The sequence below is a fragment of the Gopherus flavomarginatus genome, chromosome 9 (genome assembly GCF_025201925.1).
Source record: "Gopherus flavomarginatus isolate rGopFla2 chromosome 9, rGopFla2.mat.asm, whole genome shotgun sequence".
Lineage (NCBI taxonomy): Eukaryota > Metazoa > Chordata > Testudines > Testudinidae > Gopherus > Gopherus flavomarginatus.
In genome coordinates this window covers 17,419,866-17,444,841 of record NC_066625.1, presented here as the reverse complement: position 1 = coordinate 17,444,841, position 24,976 = coordinate 17,419,866, and the positions used below count along the sequence as shown (strand labels likewise).

Here is a 24,976-nt window from a genome sequence, read left to right as displayed (position 1 = left end):
CAGTAGGCTATGGGGTATTTAAAGATTAAGGTAAACTATAACTCCAAGTTACCACAAACCTTGTAAGTAAATAGTAATGCCTTTATTTTTTGTTAAGAACAGTATTTTGAAAATAAAACATTTGCCCATGCTTTACAACCTTTTTAATTTTGTATACTTATATACAGTCATTATGGTACACATTGATTGTCTTGAAAATCCTTCAGAGGTGTACTTAAGATATCCGTATGCAACAACCAGCGGGAAAAAAGGTACGTTATAAAACACACATTAATACATTTAATAAATATATAATCTATCAAAAATGAGCATTAGCTCTCCTCAATTAATAAAAAGCACCTGCTGGGTAATCTTGTAAGCTGGTAGAATAGTCCAATTGTTTAATTATAAAAGTTACAGTGCTCCCTCTTGCACAGCCTTTGGTTAGACCCAAGGCATCAAACTCAAACATAGCCAACCATGACACCTGTCTGATACTAAATACAAACTAGCTAGCTCTGCAACAGTTGACATCTACCTTATTTATAGAAACAACTGTGTGCACTTAGAGCTCCATCCTATAAGGTGCGATACTTCTCTTGGGAGGTGGTAAGCACCTTCAACTCCCACCCCAGGTAAGACTGGGTCTTAATGTATGGCTGTGAACTGCTTTCTGGCCATTGAATAGAAGCCACTTCCTACAGAAATGTTTTCTGTAACAAAGTTTTAAAATGTTTTAGGATTTCATTTTTCTGTATAGGTGAGAGGCCAGAAGGAAATAACCGTTATTAATTTTAAAAGGGACAACATAGTAGCTTTGATAGTATAAAAGCTAATTTATAACAATCCTGAAAGATTTGTTTACAGTTGTGTAGTACTTTGATCACAGATGCTCTACATTCTAAAAGGCAGAAGTAAACAACTTGTTTACATTAATAAAAATAAATTAACACAAAGGTGCCTTCAGTCACACATTATTTGGCATTAGACTATCAAATGGCAAAAATAAGTTGCTTATTCTAGTTGTGTGAATTGGAAAATGAATAAACTTCTTCTTCTAATCAATTAACACACCTCCGCCACTCCAAATTGCAGACCCAATCCTGCATGCTATTACTAATGTGAACAGTCCTAACTCACATGACCATTCAATGGAACTGAGGCTTTGTCTACACTACCAAGTTTTGTTGCCAAAAACTGCATTTAGGCAACAAAACAGAGAGAGCGTACACACTGCAATGCGACCTTTTTTTTGGGAAATACTCCCCGTTTTGGTGACAAAAAGCTTCCATCCCTAAGAGAGAGAGGTTTTTCCTTTCCCCTCCCTTTATTGTTGACGAAGAGCCAGTGTAGAAACTGCTGTTTGTTTTGTTGGCAGAACTGGCATCCACCAGTATCCCACAATGCCTGCCCTGATCGTTCTGCTCAGTGTTTTGATCTCTGCTGCCCTGCAAGCATGCGCCTCTTCACTTTCAAAGTTGTGGGAAGTGTGCTGCTCCCTGTGAGGAACAAAGAGCAAATCATCGGAATATGCCCGTTCTGCCCTGCACTAGGAACACAGGAGCAGGCAGTCACTGTTGCAGGGAGGGGAAGAGGAGAGACTGCTGCATTGCTTTGACATTCCTCAGCATGGAGAGCTCACAGAGCTACTCACGATGCCGCTCCCAGCTGCTGAGGGAGAACTCAGAGGGAATCCTCCCATGATGTGCAGCAATCAGCTCCACCTTTCCACAACACTGCACTGTGGGATACATACCCACAGTGCATTGCTCACGCTGTTGATGATGGTGCCCACAATGTGGACATGATCTGTCAACAGAGGGAGCAAGTGTGAACACTCTTTGGCGATTTGTTTTGTCAACAAAACTTGGTAGTGTAGACAAAGCCTAATTTAAGGTTGCCAACTCTGACTGAAGCTATTCCAGATTTCCTTCCTCCTCCTCCTCACCCCCCACTCTCCACTGTAATGTCATTTTCTTAAAATATCCTTTTAAAAGCTCCTGGATTGCTTTCAATATTCACCTGGAGATTGATGTCAATTCCGGGAGACTCCAGGCCAATCCTGGAGGCTTGGCAACCCTAGACTAATTACATGAGCAAAGGTTTGCAGGATCTGGCATGGTCTGCGCTTAGGGCCTCAAACTCCTACTGACTTCCTATGGAGCAGGACTAGGCCCTTACTTTGTTAATCCAGTCCCATCTAGAAAACTGAACACCACGCAAATGTTTACAAAATAATTATCCTGGAAAAAATTTATCCAAGGTTTTATAAAATGTGTATAGTACTGAATGTATACTTCTCAGCTGTAGCATGATAAATCTCTTAAAAGAAAGCTGCCCTCCCATTTATGCCATGGTCATCTTATACATTTTTACAATAAAGAACTTTTTCAGATAATTTAACATTTTTTAAATTGAAGATTTAAAATGAAACTTTTGCAGATACACATCACCACTAGGTTTTATATTACTCCAAATTATGCAGTTTCTGGGATAGTAACCATTAATTATCAAAAATATCATTTTATCTGATCACGACTTTAACAGCTAGAGGTACTTCTAGATTACTGGATAGCATGCAATATCCACCTCTAGTCTGTCTAAGAAACTGAGTAATATAGTTAACTAAACAGGAGACTAAAACCATTTTTTTTTTCCTTAAAAGCAAGCACATGCTTCCATTTTTGCCTTTATTGGGAACATCAGACATGGATCTAACATGTTCCTTTAATCATGCATGACAGAAAAGTATGGTTCCTGAACCAGAAGGGCTGTTAGAAATAAAACCCTATAAGGTGATCATGGCAAGAATGGCAAAATATATCTTGTGTGTAATGCTTAGGGTCTGATCCTGCAGCCCTTACACCTGTGAGTAGACCGACTGATGTCAATAGGGCCTATTCATGTGAGTATAAGGCTACAGGATTAGGTCTGTTTACGTAGAAATGAGGTACATGAAGAAACAGGGAGCCTTTTAAAAAAAATAAAACAACTTATTTTTCTTTTTGCAGTATGCAGCAAATAGTGTCCTTCTGTGAAGCTACTGAGCTATTCAGTTTTCTTTGTATATTTTATTTTTCATTTGAAAATAGAATATATATATATATATTTATTACAACATATGCAAAATTTTACCCTTATACATAACCCACACCCTCATGTAAAAACAGTTGCTTTTAGTATCTAGGAAAGCTAGGAGTAATGTTGACCAAATAATGAGGATACAATGATGCTTTCAATGTTTGATATGTATTAAATGCTAAATAATAAAGGAATGATTGGCTTTAAAGTAACGAAAACCATGGCAAGAATAATGGGCAGTAAGAACTTGTTACATAGCCTAGATAAGCCTTGGTAAAGAGTCTACCTTATCCCAACTCCAAAACACACAAAACCCTGAACCTCCAGAGTGGAGAGACTACTAGCTATGCATTAAAAGACACAAATACATTAAGATGCACAAACAATTCCAGTCAATAGGGCTACTCCCATGATCAGGGGTTTCAGCACCAGTTCCAACAGTAGGAAGAGAGGGTCCAATCCCGCAAGTTACCAAGCTCCTCCTGGAAGGTGATGAATACCTTCCTATCCCTTTGAGTTTTTGCTTGGCACCTTACAGGATCAGCCATCAGAACACAAACTAAGTTCTTTGTAATACAGTAGGTTTCCTTTAATCCATCGTCCTATGGGACTCCTTTTGGCAACCCCAAGCCACATTCTCCCCTCAGCTAAAAGCCTTTGCTGAAGCTTGTCCCTCCATAATTTGACTTAGTGTCCCCAAGTGTACATGCGTAAAAAAAATTCTCAAGGGTTTGAGAACATGTGGTTGTTTGTCTGTACTCTGGAGTGAGACTGCATCAACAGGGCACCTTGAACTGCAGTGTCTGATTCTACATTGCTGAGGTAATCTGCCTCTACCTTCACTCTTCATAAATGTTGCTTGACAAAGTTGCATGAAGCATACACAGTCATTTCCTTTCACCAAAACCAAATCGGATACTTATTTCCCCGTCTCATTGTTGAGAAATGGTAATTTAGTTGCCAGAGACTGATGATGCTTGACCCTAGATGACCTTTACACAGAGATGGATAATGGAGCAACCAAGACACTTCAAGACACTTGAACCGAAGAGAGAGAAAAAAAAAAAGTAGGAAGAAACCCTGCATACGTTCACACTGTAGTGGCAATCTCTTATGGCAGCATGGATTAAGTTGGTACGGGACAGCTGGGGTGGGAGAGGGGGTTGTTTCTTTTGCAAACAGCTGGAAACCAACCAAAATCAGGCTTGCCTCGCACACTAGTTACAGACAGGTTATATCTCACATTTAAGAATGCTCAGTGTCCTCTCTTCCATTTCAAAGTGTGCCTATTTCTATTTTAAATTAATCTTGAATTTTGCAGAGTTTTGTTTTTGTGATTAGCTCATCAGTTTAACAGTATTCACATTTACATAAAATCCTCTCAAGGATTCCAAAGCTCCTGGATGTCTGGCTGCTTTGCTGTGGTATTATTGATTCCTCCCTTAGAAAGACACACTGCCAGGGAATAACATTTGTAACAAAGATTCTTATCTCTAGAACCTATAGCCTTTCACCAGAGGTGTCTTCCAGTGTAACTTGGCGGAGCAGTTGGTATCTGCAAATAAGGATAATAAACCCGTAACTGAGAGTTCCAGACTATTCAGAAATCAGCATTAACATATGCTACATTACATGTCTAGTACTAATAGCATTATCAGCTCTACAACAAAAGGTACAGCAAAGCTTATCTTCAGTTTGTGTAATATATGAACCTCACCACAAAATAAAGGGACAAATATGTATATACACCTCTACCTCGCTATAACGTGACCCGATATAACACGAATTCGGATATAAGGCGGTAAAGCAGTGCTCCGGGGGGGCAGGATGTGCACTCTGGTGGATCAAAGCAAGTTCAGTATAACGCGGTTTCACCTATAACACGGTAAGATTTTTTTGGCCCCCGAGGACAGCGTTATATCGAGGTAGAGATGTTTGTTAGTCTATTTTTCTTTACTGTCTAAGGTAATCATCTTTAACTACCGTATGTGCAATTATTCTCCAGGAACAAACTTTGTGCCTACCCCAAGAAAATCTCTGTAACCCTTTATCCTTAAGCTGCCTCTTCCCTGAGCTGCTTATTCTGGTATAAGGGAATATTGGGGTGGATTAATGCAGGCACTCAAAAGTATGATGCTCATTATGGGCCCTGTAAGTTATTCTGAGAGCAAGGAATACGTTCATTTGCATCACTTTTGAATGATGGATGTATCATTCAAAGTACTAACCAGGAAAGGAAAATCCTGAGGTCTAATAATTCTTGTTCCCTATAATAAATCCAAACTCTACTTACTTAATAAAAAAACCTTCAGTCAGATCAGCTTCCTTGTGCGTTTTTTTTAATGTGTAGGTTGAGTTATGGAATCAGCTCATGATTTAAAATAATGAAAACCCAACTTACGTGAGTGTAAACCAGCCCATGAGTAAATTTTTAAGAAGCATGTAGGTATGCATGAAAATGTGGGAATGAAAATTCTCCTTTTCTTAATGAGAGGAGAGAGCTATATGCAATTCCTCAAGTGCAAATTATACACACAAGGGGAATGAAATTTAAAGAGGCTGTTTGGCATCAGATCTCTAAGCCATTCTTGCAATGACCTTGAATAACAGTATATGTATCAAATAATAGCATGCCACACCATTGTTTGAGAGGAAAATTAATTCACATTACCATAAAGTTATTTTACATACCCCTCTTTTATATATTTCTTTCCAAGGATAGTACAACTCAAATTGGTGTTCACTATATAGTGAAAAAAATATAGATTTTTACAAGGAAAGTGAAAATGTGATATCAGCTATCTGCAGCAAAGATTCTTATGCCAAAGAATACACTGGACTGTAACCAAAAGTGTAACTTGCAGAATGGTGCAGAAATCAGACTGTCACTTTATTACATTCGTCCAAAGGAGGTCCTGGACATGGATAGTCAGCAGAAAACTTGGTTCATTCAATCTAAACTGAATGGCCAAGTAAAGAAGTGCAAAATTTTTTTAATTGAATAATCTCAAGAGGGGAATGGAAGCATGACATGCATACTTGCTGCTAGAGATTTCATTGATAGTGTTTTCTTTCATACAAACAAGCAGTCTAAACTCAAGTCATTCAATAAGTAGCAGTTGCACATTCTCCACTATGTACCCAAGACTTGTACATTATCACCGTTTTATACTTACAGTCCCACCATTGAGCACAACTGCCATCTCAGTTGGCTGATAAACATTGCTTCTAAACGGAGCACTAGGTCGGCTTCCCAAGCTGCCATTGCGAAATCCTGCCGTTCTTAAAGCTGTGTTTAGAATAAGAGACAGTTTTATTCTCATGCAAACAAATCAAACCCTTCTTTTCATGTGTCGGAAGAACACCTATTTTTAAAAATTGCAAGCGTGATCTAGGGTGAAATCCGGATTCCACTGAAGTCAGAGGTAGTTTTGCCATTGACTTAAAGCCATGATTTCGTCCCTCAGTTTTACTCTGCCTCTGTCGTTATGTTTATACATTTTCGGTTGCATCTTTGAGTTTACTTTTAAATTAAAGAAACAGAAAAAGAAGAAATAACTGGGAGCTAAATTCTAACTGCTGATGTGTTTTTTCATTAGTTTCTCCCATCAGGTATCCTTCAGTCTGCACGCACTAAGGGGTAAAGTAAAACAACATTTCTGCATCTTTTCATATTCAGAAAAAAAGACATGCAAAATATTGTTTGAGCCAGTAAACACAACTCCCTGAGCATTATTTCAGAGTGCCTAATGCATAATGATTTTCCAAATATCTCCTATAGTTACTCTGAGAAACTAGAAATATTACATGAATATTGTTTTTGAATAGGTTGATCATGAAGGCTTCTTGAATCAAAAGATAAAATGCTGTTTATATCAGAAATATCTGGTAGCCTCTCCATTATGACAGTAGTGAATTTTAATGCATCATTTTTCTTCTTTTAATATTTACATGTTAAATGAGAGATGAAGTTAAGAGGTGTGGATATTTACCTCTGAGCCAGTCAGGCAGCAGAGATTTGTATATGCTATCTGATTAGTTCAGAGATGAACAATAGGCTTCACTGAACTCAGCTGCAGCCAGACAATATGCCTTCATTTGTATATGCAAACTGCGTCATCACAGTTGTTCTACACCTCATTATTATTATTGATAGGTATGAGGTTGTAGATCAAAACATGCCTGTTTCAGCCACTCATGAACTAGAATTTCTCTCTTACATTTAAATCACGTTACAATTCTAGAGTCAATGGGTAAGATCCTGGCCCCAGTGAAGTCAATGGGAGTTTTGCCATTGACTTCGCTGGAGCTAGAATTTCACTCCCTGTGTACAGCAAGACTTAAAATTGATCATAATTCATAGGGCTGTGTACTGCCCTCAGTCTACTGCTTAGGATGACCAGATGTCCCAGTTTTATAGGGACAGTCCTGATTTTTGGGTCTCTTATATAGGTTCCTATTACCCACACACACCCCCATCCTGATTTTTCACACTTGCTGTCTGGTCATTCTACTATTGCTACTCCTATCAAAAGGAGTTGTGCACAGAGATTAAGATCAATATTGATCTTTTACCATACAATAGTTTATTACACATAATTTTAGGCCCTGACCCTGCAAACATACACAGGTGAAATTTACTTTTTAATGATACTTACCTCCTCTGGAAAGCACTTTAAAAAGGATGGATGAAAAGCACTATTTAAATACTACGTATTATTATGTTACTCACAGGTCAATATTTAAGACATCCCTTTAAACATGTCCCTCTCACGATCAGTAATACACCTTTTTTTAATATATAAATTGGCCTTCTCTCAATATTTAGCATAAATGGTTACACTGGCATTTACTATGGGCTAAGAAATAGTTTCAGATGATTACAGTGTACCATTTGAAATTAAGGTATTGCGTATCTATTTTACTGCCTATATATACACATACCTCTACCCTGATATAACACTGTCCTTGGGAGCCAAAAAATCTTACTGTGTTATAGGTGAAACCGCGTTATATTGAACTTGCTTTGATGTATCGGAGCGCTGTTTTACTGTGTTATATCTGAATTTGTGTTATATCGGGGTAGAGGTGTAATTCGTATATCTATTTGCAAATAAATCTTAACAAGAAAATGTCAAATTAAATTGCATGTTGCTGGCTGAATTTTTTTAAACATCTATTACTGCAAGTAATTCCTAAATTACTATAACATTTACAGCTTGTTTTGTGCATTTGTCTAATCATTTGGTCTGTATGTCTTTAACACAACAGAGGAGAAACTTTAAAAACAATAGGCAAGTTGTAGATTAAACACCTAAAATTGTCTGGGAAACTTAGGTAAGAACCAAATCCTGTGTGCCTTATAGGAGTACCTCTGTTCCCATACATTTCACTTGCTGGAAGTGTTGGGAGTTCATCAACATTGTCTGTTTTGTGTAAATTTTAAGTATTTTACCAACATTCTCATAACACACATATATGCAAGATACTCTTCCAAGGTGACCCTTAGGCCAGGTCTACATTAAAAAGGATAGCTGTCACCCGTCCCCTCACTGTAGTGAGTGCTACACTGAAGCAATGCAGCTACTATGTTTCTAGTGAAGAGAGAGCTTTACCTCCTCCACAGGACACAAACATACATTTGTTTTTCATCATAACAACTAATACCAGGGATATCAGATGGGAAAATCTAGTTACCTCCCTAACAAGATTGCATTGCAAATACAATGCCAAATTTTAAAACACCACTGTGCAACTTAGGCTATAGTAAATAAAGCAATTTAATTATTCTAGGGGGGAAAAATGATGCATATAACTATTTTACTAAGGAAACACACAGTCCAAAGCAGATTGCAACAATCTCCATTAAAAATATCAAGCATGGATATGAATAAAAAACTATTTAGAAATAGGGATCAGCTTGGCTGATCTATGTTAGAATCTCTAAACAGAGATAAAGGCCCATTTTAAAAGTATGTATATTTGGAAGATTTAAAAAGTTTACAACTCCTCACCATGTAAATATCAGAGACAAATCAATCATTACAACAGTGAGCTTTTGTTTAGAGAATCATAATACAGTAATATCATCATCTCTCTATTTAAAACAGCCCAATTCTGTGTTCTTTTATGTCTACATTAGTCTCTAACTCCACTGAAGTAATTCTAGTTACCCCAGTATAAAATAGGCTGTGTATGTGTGTGTTGGGGGGGAAATCAGGTCCAAAATGCTTAGTGTCTTTAACTATAAGGAAACCTAAGAACAGCGATGACACTGTCTGCTGCTGGTTCCTTAAAAATATACAACCCACTTCTTACCCAGCTAGAACGAAAACTGCGCTAAGGACTTCCATCAGGCAGCTCTCTGCCATAAGTAGTCGCATAAGTATCCCTGTGTCCTTTCCACTAGAATGTTGTTCGGGTTTTAGCTTCTGATTGTCTCTGCTAGGCAACCAACTTTTGCTGGCCCCTTGAATAGTCATTGAAGGCCAATTGCACTGTGATTTCAACTGGATCTGTTGTTCTTCATTTCCTGTCACCTAAAATGTTGCATTAATGGTGTTGTACATCATTACACAGTCGCCCTATTTCACCCCAGTTGCATTTTGTGACAAACAAAGCAACTTCTTCAAACATTGTGAGTACAGTTTGTAGAGCATCCGTTCAGTTGCTTTTCATCCTTTGTCTACATATTTTCTATCCAGAATGTAAACATTGCAGGACAGAGCCTTTGTCTTTATACTTGTTTGTAAAGCACCAGGCACATTATTTATATAGTATCAGAAAAGAGCTTTGGGACCCATTTCTGTGAAAGAAGGTATACATTTAATATATGATCAGTTATTTTGTGGCCCAAGAATGCTGAGCACGCCATGCACTCAGCCCTTGCTAGTCAAGTGTTTTTGACACAAGCAAAGAAAGGTTTTTGATCTCAATAGAGTTATTACTTATTTACACTGGTATAAATGAGAAAAAAAATCAGGCTGAGCGAGCAAGAAGCATGAATAAATCCAATTTCCTCTTGTGAACTTCAGGTCGTATTATTAGGAAAATATTTTACTTGTAGCTTAATTTTTACAATTAGAGCTAATTACAAATTTTCTACTGAAATTTTTTTCAGCAGAAAGTGCCCTTTTTCTTTCCAAATGAAAATGGAATATTTGCCTTTCATTTGAATCTTCCTTGAAAACTAAAAGAATTTATTTCAAACAAAGCCCACCATTCAGATAACAAACAAAAAAACCACTCACACACTTCCGGAATTTTTCAGTTTACAGTTTTTGAAACACCTCAAAAATAATTACGTTTCATGGGAAATTTTGGAAAAAAAAACAAAAAAACTCTGTGGGGGGGGGGGAAATTAGCATTTTGAACAAGCTCTGTCACAAACCAAATACACTAGAACAAATATCTTTGAGCAAATGTATACATTTTCTTCTCTTTCTTACTACTAGACAGTATGGGTCCTTTATACAGTAAAATCTTACCTGCATTATGTTCATCCATTGAAAAGGCTTTGTTTTCCATGTAGCTCCGAGGAAGTTGTATATCTTCCTCAAAAGCAGTTTCACGCATTCTTGGTTGTGAAGTATCAAAATAATTGGGTGTGTTTTCTTGCTGTGATGGAAGAATGGTGCAATGAACTTCTGGGATAGCGTGAAAAATAACGAACACCCAACCACTGGACACCAGTGCAATGGCAAGAGTGGGGTCATTCCATTTGTCTTTTTTCCTCAGTTCAGTATTGCCAAACAGATACATAGTTATCCAAGCTACCCAAATCAGAATTGAGAAAAAAATTGTTATAATGAGGCATCCTCCATTTTTCTTCCACTTCTTAAACTTTCCACACAGGGTGAACAGAGAGACTCCCATGGTAACCATCATCAAGAACATAATATAAATCAAAGCCATAACAAAATCCACTGGCTCATAATTGCAGGCCAGCTTCTTATCTCTCACAACTGTCAGTATTAGCCACTCCGTTGCAATAATGACCTGGACCAGCATAAGACAGATTGCCATGCCAGCTAGATGCCAGCCAGATGGACTTTTACCATGTCGAACTAGTCTACGTAATCTCCAGGCTTGAGCTAGCAAACAGGAGAAGCACAACGCAAAGATAACGCCCCACAGAAACCTTCGAGTGGAACATACTGTTTCATCTTCCTGTATGATGAATGCAAAAGTCAGCCCAAACAGTCCTAGTGTCCCAAAGAGAAAGAGGAAATGCATTCCCAATGAGCTCTTCTTCTCTTTGTCCTTGATGAATGGCAACCTCACTAGCAAAATCAGCATCAACAGCAATGTCGTCAGCACTCCTGCTCCAGCAACTGCCTCCACTACTATTCCCCAAATAGCATCCAGGTCACACAGATAAATATACTGGGGGAGAAGATCCAGTCCACACCCTCTGGACGTGCTTGAGTTTTCAGAAGAGCCATAACTGATGACGAAGAGGAGGAGGAAAACAATGGCTGGGTGGGTTTTCATTTTTCTGTCTGAGACAATAAGATAAAGTGACAAAATAATTGTTTGTTTTAAGCTGACTGTGCTTAAGCTTTTCCTTAGAAAACATTATTCACTACACAGTACCTTTTCGAGATCTCATTTTAACTGGAAGCATAGCTTGCACACCATGGGAAGTAGTTTGTTCCAATTGTTCATGTCAAGGAACACGTTTACTTTTATTTGCACTGGATTTTCAGCTTCAGCTACTTTCCTAAGCCATAAAAGCTATTGTCCTGTTGGATTCAGAATTTAAAATGATTCCCTTTTTGTTTTTACATAATGTGAAGACATTTCCAAATGTAGGACTTGGATTCAACCTCAGATACAACCTTTATTATTGCTGAAACAAATTATTTATGAAGCAATGAATGATAAAGTACCTGTGTTTATTTAGTAATCAAATGTAATAGAGAAGATGAGAATGAAATGTGTTTATTTAACAGGAAGTGTAATTTATACACGGCCTGATTTCAATATCAATATAAGTGATACCAGAATCAGACTACTGATTTTACACCTGTGTAAAACCATTACCGTCCATGGAATTACCCCCATTTCAGAGGGGGTCTAAGGTAAAATCAGATCCAGTTATTTGCTCTATCATTACTGTTTATATAAGGAACAGAAGGTTTGCATTTAAAACAAAACACTTTTTCTTCATGTTCGTTCGTGTAGGGTTAAAATTTCATTCAGCTCAGTTTCTATCTCCTCACACAATATTCCTTCCCCTGCCTTCCCATCCTGAGATCTTCTGCATTTACTGCCGGGAATGCTTAACCACAAAAGTTATCTGTGGCAGAAGTACATTGCACACATGCAACATTATTAATCAACTGAACAAAGAATGAGTCATTGTCCTTAGCAAATATAAAGCCACTCAACAAGAGAAACAATAAAAATGGAACATTGTGGTCTCTGCATCCTCAAAGTAAACAACTTTTAAATTCTCTAGGAAGACAACATATCCAGTCATATTACACACAAATGCACCAGTAAAACCAAAAGTTTCTAATTCCCTTTAGTTACATGTTGCCTCTCTAAATTCTCCCTGCAGTTTTAGAGAAACAGTGGTCTTCATTTTCATGCCTTCTTAAAGCAAAATAATTGTTTTTTAAAAGTCTTCATATGTCACTTAATACATGTATTCCATCCCAGTGATGGCTGTACATCAATGGCTGGGTAAAATGTGTCCAATATGGATCATATATGAAGCTTGATTACCTCACAGGAATAGCCCTGTTGATTTCAGTGGCATTATTAATGTGATAAGGGCAATTCATGTGACCAAGCATTTGAAGGATAAGCCCATAGTATTTTGAGATCCTTTGGTATAAAAGCACTACATAAATGTAAGCTATTGCATTACTTGTGCACCAGCATATCACCATGTGGCACACTGAACATGTACATCAAGGGAAAAAAGAAGCTATTGATAAAGATAGATTTCCTAAGAATCAGGCAAACAGTCCCAAACTGGCAAATCTGTACAGATACTTTGCAGATCAGAAATACAGCTAGTTGAAGACCTGAAAATAAGTTGACATGACTTGGAAAAGGACTAATGTAACTACAAAATGTTATCAAATTGAACATAATGATCAAAGTTATATATTTTTTAATTCTACTACTGCAATAACTATTTCTATTATCAGACTACAACAGCGTGTGATTACTAAAGGTAAGAGCTGTGATTTCTCAGTTTATATTATGCTACTGTAATGATCAAAGCTGTAAGCGTGGACATATCAAGTAGTTTTAAAAACTAATGTTGTTCGTTCCACTACCCTGAGTCATTAACAATGTCCATTTCAGGTCTCTGCTAAGATCAAAGATTTTGAATAACAACATTTTCTATTTGATGTACCAGGAGAGTAAATATACTAATACAGAAGCACAATGCTTTTTCTATTCATCTGTACTATAAATAAGAAATACTTAATGTAAAAAATTAATTTGAAACAGTAATGTGGTTACAATTAAATAATATGGTTTGGACAAACAAAACAAAGTGTACAACTATCTTAACATGCTCATTGGAATAACAGGTTACCTCCATCATTCTGTGATACGTTCCTAAACTGCTGATATCATACAAATGTGCTTAACTTGAGTAATGATGTATTGAAACACCACCAGGGCTATTGATTATTTGTCAGTTGTGGTGTTTTTTTTTAAATTGATTGATACAAAGTTTGTTTTTTATAATGTTTGAGTCCCCTATCCCATTCACTTGACCAGTCAAGTCCTTACCAGAGGAATTTAGTCTCCAATAAACTAGGTTTACTTTTAAATTGAACAGTTGTTACACTGAATATATTCACTGGAGTATAAAAACTGAATTAATCAAAAGGGGACCTATTCTGAATTACAGTCTTACAATCCCTTACACAGATGAGTAGTCTGTACAATAAAGTCTCATTGACTTCAATGGAACTATTCACCCGAGTAAGCACTATTCACAAGAGTAAGTTTGCTGGATCAGGCATCTGGTTGGGCTTTTCTAAATATCCAAACACATCCGGCAAAGAACACTACTAAACTAATACTGCAGCGAATGAAATACAGGGGCAGGGACTGTGGGGTATTTCATGCCTATAATCCATTAGTGTCAGTGTACCCTGTTAGTCTTGAGAATTCAGTTCAGTCTCAAACCATCTTCTAGAAGCAAGCCACGTCGGAAGGAGAATAGCTGGCACTAACAAATGTCGGCCAGATACAACTCCATTTGAGATGTAGGCTCAGTCCCTGAACAATTGTGATAGCACATTGACTACTCTAGGTTGCTGAGTAGTCTTGAATCACAGTCTAGAATGTTATGTGTGTTTAATGATCAGAGCCGTAACAAGGGCAAGGTGAATGAGGCACTTGCCTCGGGCGCGCAAAGCCGAGGGGCGCAGTTCTACTGCGATCAGCGGCACTTCGGCGGCAGCTCTACCACCACCGCTTCTTCGGCAGCAATTCGGGGACGGGTCCCTGAGTTCATCTCGAAGGGAAGGACCTGCCACTGAATTCCCGCCACCGCTTCATTCATTCTTCGGCGGCAATTCGGCAGTGGGTCCTTCTCTCTGAGAGGCACTCAGGGACCCAATGGCCCCTGCCTCAGGCGCAAAAATTCCTTGTTACGGCTCTATTAATGATCATGTCCTCAGTGATACAAAAGTGAGAAAGAAACACGTTTTGGGGTTCACTACACTCGGTTGAAAAATAGAACTAAAACCCACTTAATTACAAGTTTAAATTCAGCAGACATAAGTATCAAAGGCAGGGTTACCAATCAGGACTTGAAAATAGATCAATAGCAAATCAGAGGCTTCCATATCTAAGGTGAGGAGGCATTAATACAATCCAGGGTGTAATTAAAGATTCATGTGGAATAATGAATAGACAGTAAAACACAGAAAACATACGACTGTAGTTAACTTTGCCAGAAGCCAAAAGTCATAGTCACTTGGTTAACATGTTCTGAAATACACAATTCTTAAAGGGCCTGATTCTAAGAAGTGCTGAGCATCCTCAACTCCCATTTATAACAAAGTGAGCAAATCCACTTTTAAAGGATTCAGTGCAATATTGGAAACCACAGGAACTAAATTCAAGCAATGGATCATGTGGATCATTGTTCAGATTCCACTTTACGTTGAAGTCTGCTGGGTTTGGAAAAAATATGATAAACTGCCCTTTAAATTAAGATCACTTTAAATTTGCATTATCTCAATGCATCCAAATTAGAATACACATATACTAAATTGGTTTCAATTCTAGCTTTGTTGATTAGTTGCTCTCCAAAGACCTGAGGATAATGAATTAAATACAAGTATCTCCAATTCTGAGATTTTCCAGTTCTGGCTACTTTATTCATGTCATGTAATCCTCATGTGATTGAGCTATTCTAGGACAGTCCGTTTCCATGGAGATTGTGCTCCATGGGTAATCAGTCATATTGTCAGCCTATCATTTATTTCCTGTTCCTATTTGGATATTCTTATCTCCCATACAGGAAGGGGTAGGTTTCTTTGGAGAGGGAAGTCTCCAGCAAAATCAAACTCAGAAAAAGCCAGTCTCATCAAACTCTACTGGGAGTTTTTCAAGTAGTGACTTTTGGGAGAGCTGTGTTCTAATTTGGAGATATTTATTTCTTCTCTTTAGAAAGCTCCATAATATTTACAACAGCAACTAAGGAAAAGTTTGGGATTGCTCCTGGGAGTTTTTTTCATGTCAAGTTTCAGTATTGTAGCATCATAGAAATGTAGGGCTAGAAGGGATCTGGAGAGGTCATCTAGTCCAGCCCCCTGAGCTGAGCCAGGACCAAGTACTCCTAACATCATTCCTAACAGATGTTTGTCTAACTCAGGGGTCTCAAACTCAAATGACCACAAGGGCCACATGAGGACTAGTACATTGGCCCAAGGGCCGCATTACTGACACCCCCGCTGCCCTCGGCCCCGCCTCAACTCCATCCCTTCCATGAGGCCCCACCTCTTCCCACCCCTTCCCTGCCCCCATTTCAACTCCTTCCCTGAAATCCCCACCCCAGCTCTGCCCCCTCCCTGCCCCCAGAGGGTGCAGGAGGGATGTGGGGTGTGGCGGGGGCTCAGGGCAGGGAGTTGGGGTGTGGGGTGCAGGAGGGGTGTGGCAAGGGGTCAAGGCAGGGGATTGGAGTGCGGCGGGGGTTCAGGGCAGGGGGTCAGGAAAGTCACAGAGGTGGGTGTTGCTGTTGCTTCAGGCACCACCCTCAGCATCTCTCATTGGCTAGGAACGGGGAACCGCGGCCAATGGGAGCTGCTGGGGGCAGTGCCTGAAGCAATGTCAACACAAAGTCCTGCGCCTTTCCTCCCTCAGGTTCTGTCCGCTTCCCGGAGCGGCACGGGGGCAGGGCAGGCAGGCGGGGAGCCTGCCCTGCCCCCGGTGCATGTCAGGCTGGAGCTGCTCTAGGTAAACGCTGGTGGAGGGCGGGGGGGCCGCGAGGAGCTCAAGGGCTGCAGAAAATAACCTGGTGGGCCGCATGCGGCCCATGGGCTGCATGTTTGAGACCCCGGTCTAACTGGTTCTCAAAAGCCTCCAATGACTGATTCCACAACCTCTTTTGGAAGCCTATTGCAGGCTTCAGCTATCCTTCTGGTTAGAAAGCATTTCCTAATAGCTAACCTAAATCTCCCTTGCTGCAGATTAAGTTGTTTATTTCTTGTCCTGTCTTCAGTAGATATGGAGAACAATTGATCACCATCCTTTTTGTAACAGTCCTTAACATATTTGAAGACTTATCATGTCCGCCATTCAGTCTTCTTTTCTCAAGACTAAACATGCCCAGTTTTTGGAAGTTTTCCTCATAGGTCAGGTTTTCTAAACATTTTATCATTTTTGTTGCTGTCCTCTGGAGTCTTTCCATTTAGTTCACATCTTTCCTAAAGTGTAGCACTCAAAAATGGGGACAATACTCCAGCTGATGCCTCACCAGTGCCAAGTAGAATGGGACAGTTATTTCCTGTGTCTTACATATACCACTTTTTAATACACCCTAGAATATTAGCCTGTTTTGCAAATGCATCACATTGTTGGCTCATGTTCAATTTGTGATCCACTATAACCTCCAGATCCATTTCAGCAGTACTACTGCCTAACCAGTTAGTCTCCATTTTGTAGTTGTGCATTAGCGTATGGTATTTGAGTCCTATCAGATGTCCTGTCCACACTGGGTCTTTCTTGTAACAGTGTCTAAAAGCACTCCCAAACATGCTTACAGCCAAAGGACTTGTCTACCTTGTAAGCACAATCATGCAATTTAACCTAGTGGTTCTCACACTTGTATACTGGTGACACCTTTCACATAGCAAGCCACTGAGTGCAACCCCCCCTTATAAATTAAAAACACTATATATATTTAACACCATTATAAATGCTGGAGGCAAAGTGAGGTTTGAGGTGGAGGCTGACAGCTCGCTGTAATAAGCTCATGACCCCCTGGGGGGTCCTGATCCCTCATTTGAGAACCCCTGATTTAACCTGTTTACAACACAATTGGCCCCTAACTTGTTACAAATTAAGAGTGTAGAATGGACCTTAACTGCATTTCATAATCAGTCTAAAACCTCAGCTAAAATGTTGTCCTTGACACTGTTACAGAGTTCTGCCAGACAAGAAAAATTTATGTTATAGCATAGGGACATGGCAGAGTCCTAGCCTGTTTTCTTTTGTAGTTCAGATGGGTCCATATGGGAAGTCTAAAACATGTTTTTGGCAAGAGGGTTGTTTTGGAAGGAACAAAAACCATGTCCACACTGGATAAACCAAACCAACCTGTGTTACAACCATGCAGTAGAGGGCAGACTCAAACAGGCCTTGTCTACATTGGACTTTTGGAGGAAAATTTTCCACTCTTGCACTACCACCAGTGTAGACCTGTTCTGAGCAGCGTTATAGGAGCCCAAGGTTTAAAAAAATAAAATAAAATAAATAGGGCACTATCTACATTAGTGCTCCCGCCATTGCTACTACTGAGTGAACAACATCAGTAATTATGCAACATTGGGAGATTTCAAAAATACATCCAATATAGACACAGGCAGTGTCAGAGTATCCAACACAGTTACAGTAGCCTGAGGAAAAATAGTTCTGAATGGGGCAGTTATAGCACAGAAGCAAACCTATTGCAGAATTATTTTTAACAAACCCTTCCCCAAAATAAAATTTTATGCCATCAGTCTAACCCAGCATGGAACCCTGGACACCTGAAAAAGAAATATGTACACTATATTTTAGACTCTTCAATAAATATATTTCCAATACCTCTCCGAGAGAGTAACTGCAACCCAACACAAACAAAATCAGAGTGGCTTGAATATCCAGATCTCAGTTACACCAGCCCACATCCAAACTAACTCTCTTGTTTTTAACTGGGAGTAGAGTCTGGCCTCGGTATATGATTCACAGGAGGAATGGTGGACACCAAGCCACTCCAGCAATTACAAAGCACAATTATAAACAACTAAAAGGAGACTGAAGGGCTTAAAGCTATCTTCCAAAATTTGCCACGTTTAAGAATCTTACAATAATGCCTCTATCAGGCTGACCTTCTACAGCTAAAGTAGCTGAGCCAGATCCTTAGCTGATGTAAATCTGCACAGCTCCACTGACTTCAGCTGAGCATCTGGCAATCTAGCTCACATAAAGATACCACGGTGTTCTGCACTTTTTTAAAATAAAACTTGCATCAACACTTCTCAACCTGAATAAAGTTTTTCAGCTACATTAAATGGTTATATAATGTACCGTTATTAAACTGTTTAAACGTCTAAAAATCAGTGCATTTTACATGTGAGGATACCCTTGTAAAAACATCCACTTCTCCAAATTTGAACAGGAAGAATCCTATATAAAATCATTAGTGGTACAGCTACCAATCCTGTTCTATCTTACATGGTGGTGATGAGGTGTCCACCCAACACAGGAGTGGAAGGGGTTAATGGAGGCCAGATGGGCCAATTAACCAAGTTGAGTGGAGGTGGAGAAGAAAGCCTTAACTAGAGGAACAGGCTCAGCTGTTCAGGAACAGGCAGGGCCTATATCCAGCCAGGTAGCAGCCCACAGAAAGGGATAGCTATTGCAGGGAAAGGCTACTGCTGAAATAGGGCAGTCACTCCTTGGGGAGAGGGTAGTGTGTTAAGGGGCTGGGGACAGGGGTATGTAGGGAAGTAGACTGCAGTGACTCCCTGAGTGTAGGGAATCTGAGGCTGGCAAACCCAGAGAGGGTAGGAACCAGGGATGTACGAAGCCCAAGGAAACAGCAGCAAGGGATAGGACTGCACAGGAACAGTGCCTGCTTGTTATAGTATAGAGAGAGGGTTTTTCTACCAGCCACTGGGAAGTTGTGCAGGATTTTGAAGATGCCAGCCAGCTAGCTGGTCAGGAAGGATTGTGATTTCTCTGGAAGGGGAGGACTTTAGTGATCTGGCTGGAGGACCAAGCCACGAAGGGGACACTGCAGATCTGGGAGTGAGTAGGGCTGCAGACTGAGAGGCCATCACCAGAGGGAGAGCATGAGCGGGCAGAGCTAATCCCCAGAATGGCCAGCAGGAGGTCCTGCAAGCGGTGAGTGTGCCCCATGACACATGGGTTGATTTCCTCATTATTAGTTTTAGTCATGGATACTTGCTACAAAGAAAATGCTTCCACCACCATGAAGCATTGTGTAAAGATGCTTATGAGTTAGAAATAATCATAACATAGGATTTGTACCCAGTCCTTTTATCAGATCTCAGGAATAAGCTTCAGGACTGATAACAGTGCAGCAACAGCTAAGCTGAGATCAGACTGCTGAAGAGATGTATTTCCAGAATAATAATTAATGATGAGATTCAGGGATGTATGCAAAAATGAGGCTGTGATTTAGTCTTACTCTGCATAATAACATAATGCTTTTTAGAGCTCAGCACCTCAGCTGCTACAGAATTTGACTCCATTCACAAATGGGATATGTAGAATAACTTGTTGTATCTTAAAAATACTTTTGCAGTGCTGAATATAACTGAAATTCATTCTAATATTCTAGATATTCTGAATTCCTTTTAGTCATATTCTTCACATCTATGTCTAGATATGTGCAATTATAAGGTCTAAGGAGCATTGGGTTGTGCATTAAAGTGATTATGCACTTGATCACTTCTCTTGCTGGCTTTTACTTCTAGGAATGTCCCTATTAATGTAAGAACTTCAGTCATGGACTCTCTCTCTCTCCACTCTATTACAAAAAGATTAATTGCAATTTTGTCTGATGTAGTGGGGAGAATCCTTCAACATGCAAATACAGTACATCACAGCCAACTTGCATGTAAAATACCATGCATACAGGAACAGAAACTGCAGAAATGGTTTACAGTCTAAGTGCTTTGACATAGGAAATCATGTTATCTTTCTAATAAACATTAGATCAGGTGTAAACAAAGGGTTCAAAGAAGTACTAAGTCCCTGTCCCCATTTGGCTGTTTAAGGGCATGACATTTGAGACTTTTCTGTTAAATGGACAACAAATCACCCAACCCCTGCCCTAGGCCAGTGGTTCTCAACCAGGGGTATGTGTACCTGTGCGGGTAAGCAGAAGTCTTCCAGGCGGTACATCAACTCATCTAGATAGTTGCCTAGTTTTACAACAGGCTACATAAAAAGCACTAGTAAAGCCCAGTACAAACTAACATTTCATACAGACTGGGACTTGTTTATACTGCTCTATACACTGAAATGTAAGTGCAATATTTATATTTCAATTGATTTTTTTATAATATAGTAAATGAGAAAATCAGCAATTTTTCAGTAATTTGCTGTGACACTTGTGTTTTTATGTCTGAGGTGAAATATGGGGTGAGGGTACACAAGACAAATCCTCCTCCTGAAGGAAGTATGGTTCTCTAGAAAGGTTTAGAGCCACTGTCCTAGACTGTAATATGCACAAGGTATCAGTTCACATACAATTAGCTGCACCAGTTGAGCAGGACTCCTACGGTCCAAACAAACTACTGAGGCCCCCCAACAAAGGCAGTGATGGGAAAAGCTCTTCGCTGGGCCATCCCCCTTTCAACCCAGATCCCTTACAAGATTATCCTCCAGCTGCCAGCGGGAGGCAAGCCACAGAGCAGCAGGAAGATTTTTCTGGCTCTGGTGTGGCATCCAAAGTGCTTGGGTCACAAGGGGAATGGAGCCCTAAAGAGGAGCCAAGCAGCTCAGTCCTCCTAGTCTTATAGGCAGCTGCCTGCTCCCCAGTTTCCCCTTAATTCTGTTTGCAGCCGCCTGCTTTTTCCGTCCTAGATCCAACCTCTTTTCCTTTGTCCCCCAACCCCAAGTGTGCCAGACTCTTGCACTATTTCCCCCTAGTTCAGGCTCCTGCCTCCCCCAGAGCTGCACACGGGTCCCCTCCCTGTCCTATATCCAGCCTAATCCCCTCATAGTCCTATCTCCAGCCTGCTGTCAGCCACCAGGCTAATTCCGCTGGAGCTGCAGAGGCGCAGAAGAGGAAAGCAGGGGCTGCAGTTCTGCCATGTTTGTCTCCTACAATCAGGAGTGTTTGGGGTCTACCTGGGCTGCAGGCCAGCCATCAAGTGGCCAGGCTGCGGGTGGGGCGAGCCCCCTTCGTGTGAAATATCTTCCTCTGTAAATGCTAAATCAACACACAGTGAGCAATGTCTTCCTGAGGTTTAGGCATCTCCAAACAACAGGAGCCTGAGCATACCCCCAAAGGCTCCACTGTACCAAGTACCAGCGAGCCTGTATCCCCAGGCCCTTCAGCTGCTATGTCTCTAGTCTTGCTTGAACTAGGGATAGCGGGGTCTCTTCCATCATGTACAGGGTCTGCAGTTTGCTTCAATGGCTCTTTGCGCCCCCACTATACACACTGTTCCAGCAGCCATGGGTTGAGAGCGAGCCAGCTTCCCCCCAGAAATACTGTCGGGCTCCAGTAACCCACCTACAAATCCAGCTCTTCTCCCCACTCAGGTGCATTGCGGCCCCTCGCTTGCAGCAGGACACTCGATCGTGGTTCTCGCCCCCCATTACCAAGGCTCATTTCCCGCAACCCACAAGCAAGGCTCTTGCCCTCCCTTGCTCCAGCCCCAGGGTAGCTCCGTTGTGTCCCCTGTTCCGCACGGAACAGCAGCTGCCCCTGCCCACGCCGGGAAGCGGAATCCCGGGGCCGACACGCCCCTATGGAGTCCCCCCCCCCCCGTGAGGAGCGGGAGCGGGAGATCTGCCTTCCACCAGCGTGTTCTCCCCGCACGCGGATAACGTGTGACCCGCGCCAAAGGCGGGGGGGTGGGGGCTGCACGGCAAGCGGCTGGGTATTAGCAGCAGCTCCCGGCGAAACGAGCTGCAGCAGCGCGCGGGAGGTCGTGGGAGGGGGGTTTCTTTGCAGATAGGATTGAAATATTCTAACCCCCCCCACACCAAACAAACCAACCAACCAGGAGCCCAGCCGCGAGGGCGCTGGCTGACCTGGCCAGGGAGGGCTGGGATGGGGAATGCGCCACCATGCAGGGGCTGCTCTGTCCCTCGGGCAGCCCCACACGCCTCATTGCTCAGCCCCCGTCTGTCCCCTCCTCCCCCGAGTCCGTGCGCCGGCCCCCTCCGCTACCCCGCCGCAGGGCGCGCCCGGTTCCCCGGCCCCAGGGCTCGCCGCTTCGCTCGCCCCCCGCCCCAGGGCTCGCCCGGTTCCCTCGCCCCCCACTTCCGAGGCTCGCCCTCCCGCCCCAATTTCAATGCTCGGCAGCCCCAGGGCTCGCCCCCGAGTCCCTCGCTCCCCGCCCCAGCTCCCCTCCGGTTCCCGGCCCCCGAGTCCCTCGCTCCCCTCCCTTCCCGGCCCCCCAGGGCTCGCCCCCGAGTCCCTCGCTCCCCGCCCCAGCTCCCCTCCGGTTCCCGGCCGCCGAGTCTCTCGCTCCCCTCCCTTCCCGGCCCCCCAGGGCTCGCCCCCGAGTCCCTCGCTCCCCTCCGTTCCCGGCCCCCCAGGGCTCGCCCCCGAGTCCCTCGCTCCCCTCCCTTCCCGGCCCCCCAGGGCTCGCCCTCCTTGCCGTGGCGGGGAGCTGCCCGCATTCACTCACTCGCTGGTCGCTCGGCGGCGGGGGACGGTCTCCTTCACAGCCCGCAGGCAAGTCCCATTTCTGCCCCGGGACGGGGTGGGCAGCCGAGCGCCGAGACCCGCCGTGCACAGGGCGCAGCAGCGCCCGCCCCGGCAGTGCGCACAGTGCGAGGCTCGGCGCGCTCTGGCCACAGCTGACAGCTCCGCTGCGGTACTGCCGGGGCGACAGCTCCCCTCCCACCGGCGGCTGCCCCGCCCCCTCCCGGCCGGGCTGGGCCCCCTCCCCGCGCGTCCGAGCCCCGCTGGGCCCGCCACAGGGAGGTCCTGGCCTCCGGCGCCTTCCTGCTCGTGGGAGCGGGAGCCGCGCTAGGCACATGGGCAGCGGGACAGGACACACGCTACACGTGTGTAACACACATGCATTGTGGAGTGACACCCTCCCCCCCATCTAGTCCACAAATACACAGATGTGACCCAGGCAGAAGGGTACGTGCCCATTCCCACACACAGAGTACCCATGTGCAAAGGCATCACAGACACTTGACATACACAAATACACAACGCACACATGCAGGGTGATCGACCCACAGGGACAACACACACACTGATACGCATGCACTTATTCACAGACAAACGTCATTGTGTGACAAAAACAGGTACTTCATGCACACCTGCGCGTCACACAGAATATGTACATGTGCAGATGCTACACTGATGAGTGCAGTATAAATTCAGATAGAATAAATTAGCTACACATGAATAGTGTGCAAATATACACACACAAATGCACATCCCAATTCATACTGTTACATATGCATAATGTACAGGTGTAGTCTAGACATACACACATCTGAAAACATCTAATATTTAGAAGAGAGGCTCTTGTACAGCACAGGCTGGCCACAAAATGCTTAGTGGCATAGAGTCTTCTCAAATGCAACTGCACAGCAGCCACCAGCTTTGAAGGCAGCTAAACATTAAGGGCAGAAAAATGTTTAGAGACTGTTGTGTGTGGGTGATATTTACTAGTTTGCCCAGGGCAGCAGAAACTCAAGAGCCAGGCCTGTATGCAGTAGAGTCAGACAAAAGAGATTTTAGGAAGTCTTCAGAATTTGCCTCCTACCTTTGGAACAGGCAGCCTAATCAGCTATATTCTGCCACTCTCCTTGGTTTACACTCTGACAGAATTGTAATCCATTTGAAGGTGGATTTGGTTAGTAGTAGCACATTGCATGTTGATATGTGTGGGACAGAGCGCCTGCTTCACTAGGAAGCATGCCCTCCAGAGAAACACAGACATCTTCAATGATAGTATGTTATTCCAGGAGAATAATGTTTTCACCCCTCAGCCACGAGGCCAAGAAACTATGTTCCCTTTTAAACTAGTTGAAAAGTATGATTCAGTAAAGCCCCTATAAGGGGGATTTTTGTTTGTTTGTTTATGGTTTCACTCCAATTGCTAGCAAGGAGCCACTCTCATACAATTAGAAATCATCTTATCAGCATGGACCGATCAGTGCCTATCCTGGATGTGGGGAAGCACCCTCCCCACCTGTCTCTCCCCCCTTTCCCCAGCTTTTTCCACATTGATCTTTCTAAAGAAAAAGTTCTATTTTGAAATGTACTTTCTTCACTAACGATACTACCTCAAACAATTCAGAATTAACTTTAACCTTTAGCCTCAGCATATGTGGGCTTGTTTGCATGTTGCTACTTTTGCCTTTAGGGTAGGTGAACTGCTCAGCTTGACTGATACAGTATAAACACAGCTGTGTGGCTGGAGTGTGATTTATTTAAATAACCTGAGAAAAGCCATCAGTCAAGTTTGTCACACCTCAAATGATTTGGTAG

General features: G+C 42.2%; 1 protein-coding gene across 2 annotated transcripts; it reads right to left on the bottom strand.

Moving 5' to 3' along the window:
* Positions 1–67: 67 nt before the first annotated feature.
* GPRC5B (G protein-coupled receptor class C group 5 member B) lies at positions 68–23,297 on the bottom strand. Of its 2 annotated transcripts, XM_050968740.1 has the most exons (5): positions 23,148–23,297; positions 11,656–11,804; positions 10,548–11,561; positions 6,237–6,349; positions 68–4,615 (listed from the first exon to the last, which is right to left on the bottom strand). In XM_050968740.1, exons 2-5 carry the CDS (start codon positions 11,684–11,686, stop codon positions 4,571–4,573), a joined length of 1,203 nt encoding a protein of 400 aa, XP_050824697.1. In that variant the 5' UTR covers positions 11,687–11,804; positions 23,148–23,297; the 3' UTR covers positions 68–4,570. The 2 variants fall into 2 exon arrangements, with proteins under 2 accessions (XP_050824697.1, XP_050824698.1); XM_050968741.1 differs by lacking the exon at positions 11,656–11,804.
* Between the last annotated feature and the right edge of the window lie 1,679 nt (positions 23,298–24,976).

Excerpts from the sequence above, each read along its gene's own strand:
- GPRC5B (XM_050968740.1), bottom strand. The coding sequence starts at position 11,686 with ATGCTTCCAGTTAAAATGAGATCTCGAAAAG. Across the intron at positions 11,562-11,655 it reads TAAAATGAGATCTCGAAAAG|ACAGAAAAATGAAAACCCAC; the intron begins GTACTGTGTAGT and ends TTATTGTCTCAG. Across the intron at positions 4,616-6,236 it reads TTGTGCTCAATGGTGGGACT|ATACCAACTGCTCCGCCAAG; the intron begins GTAAGTATAAAA and ends CCTTATTTGCAG.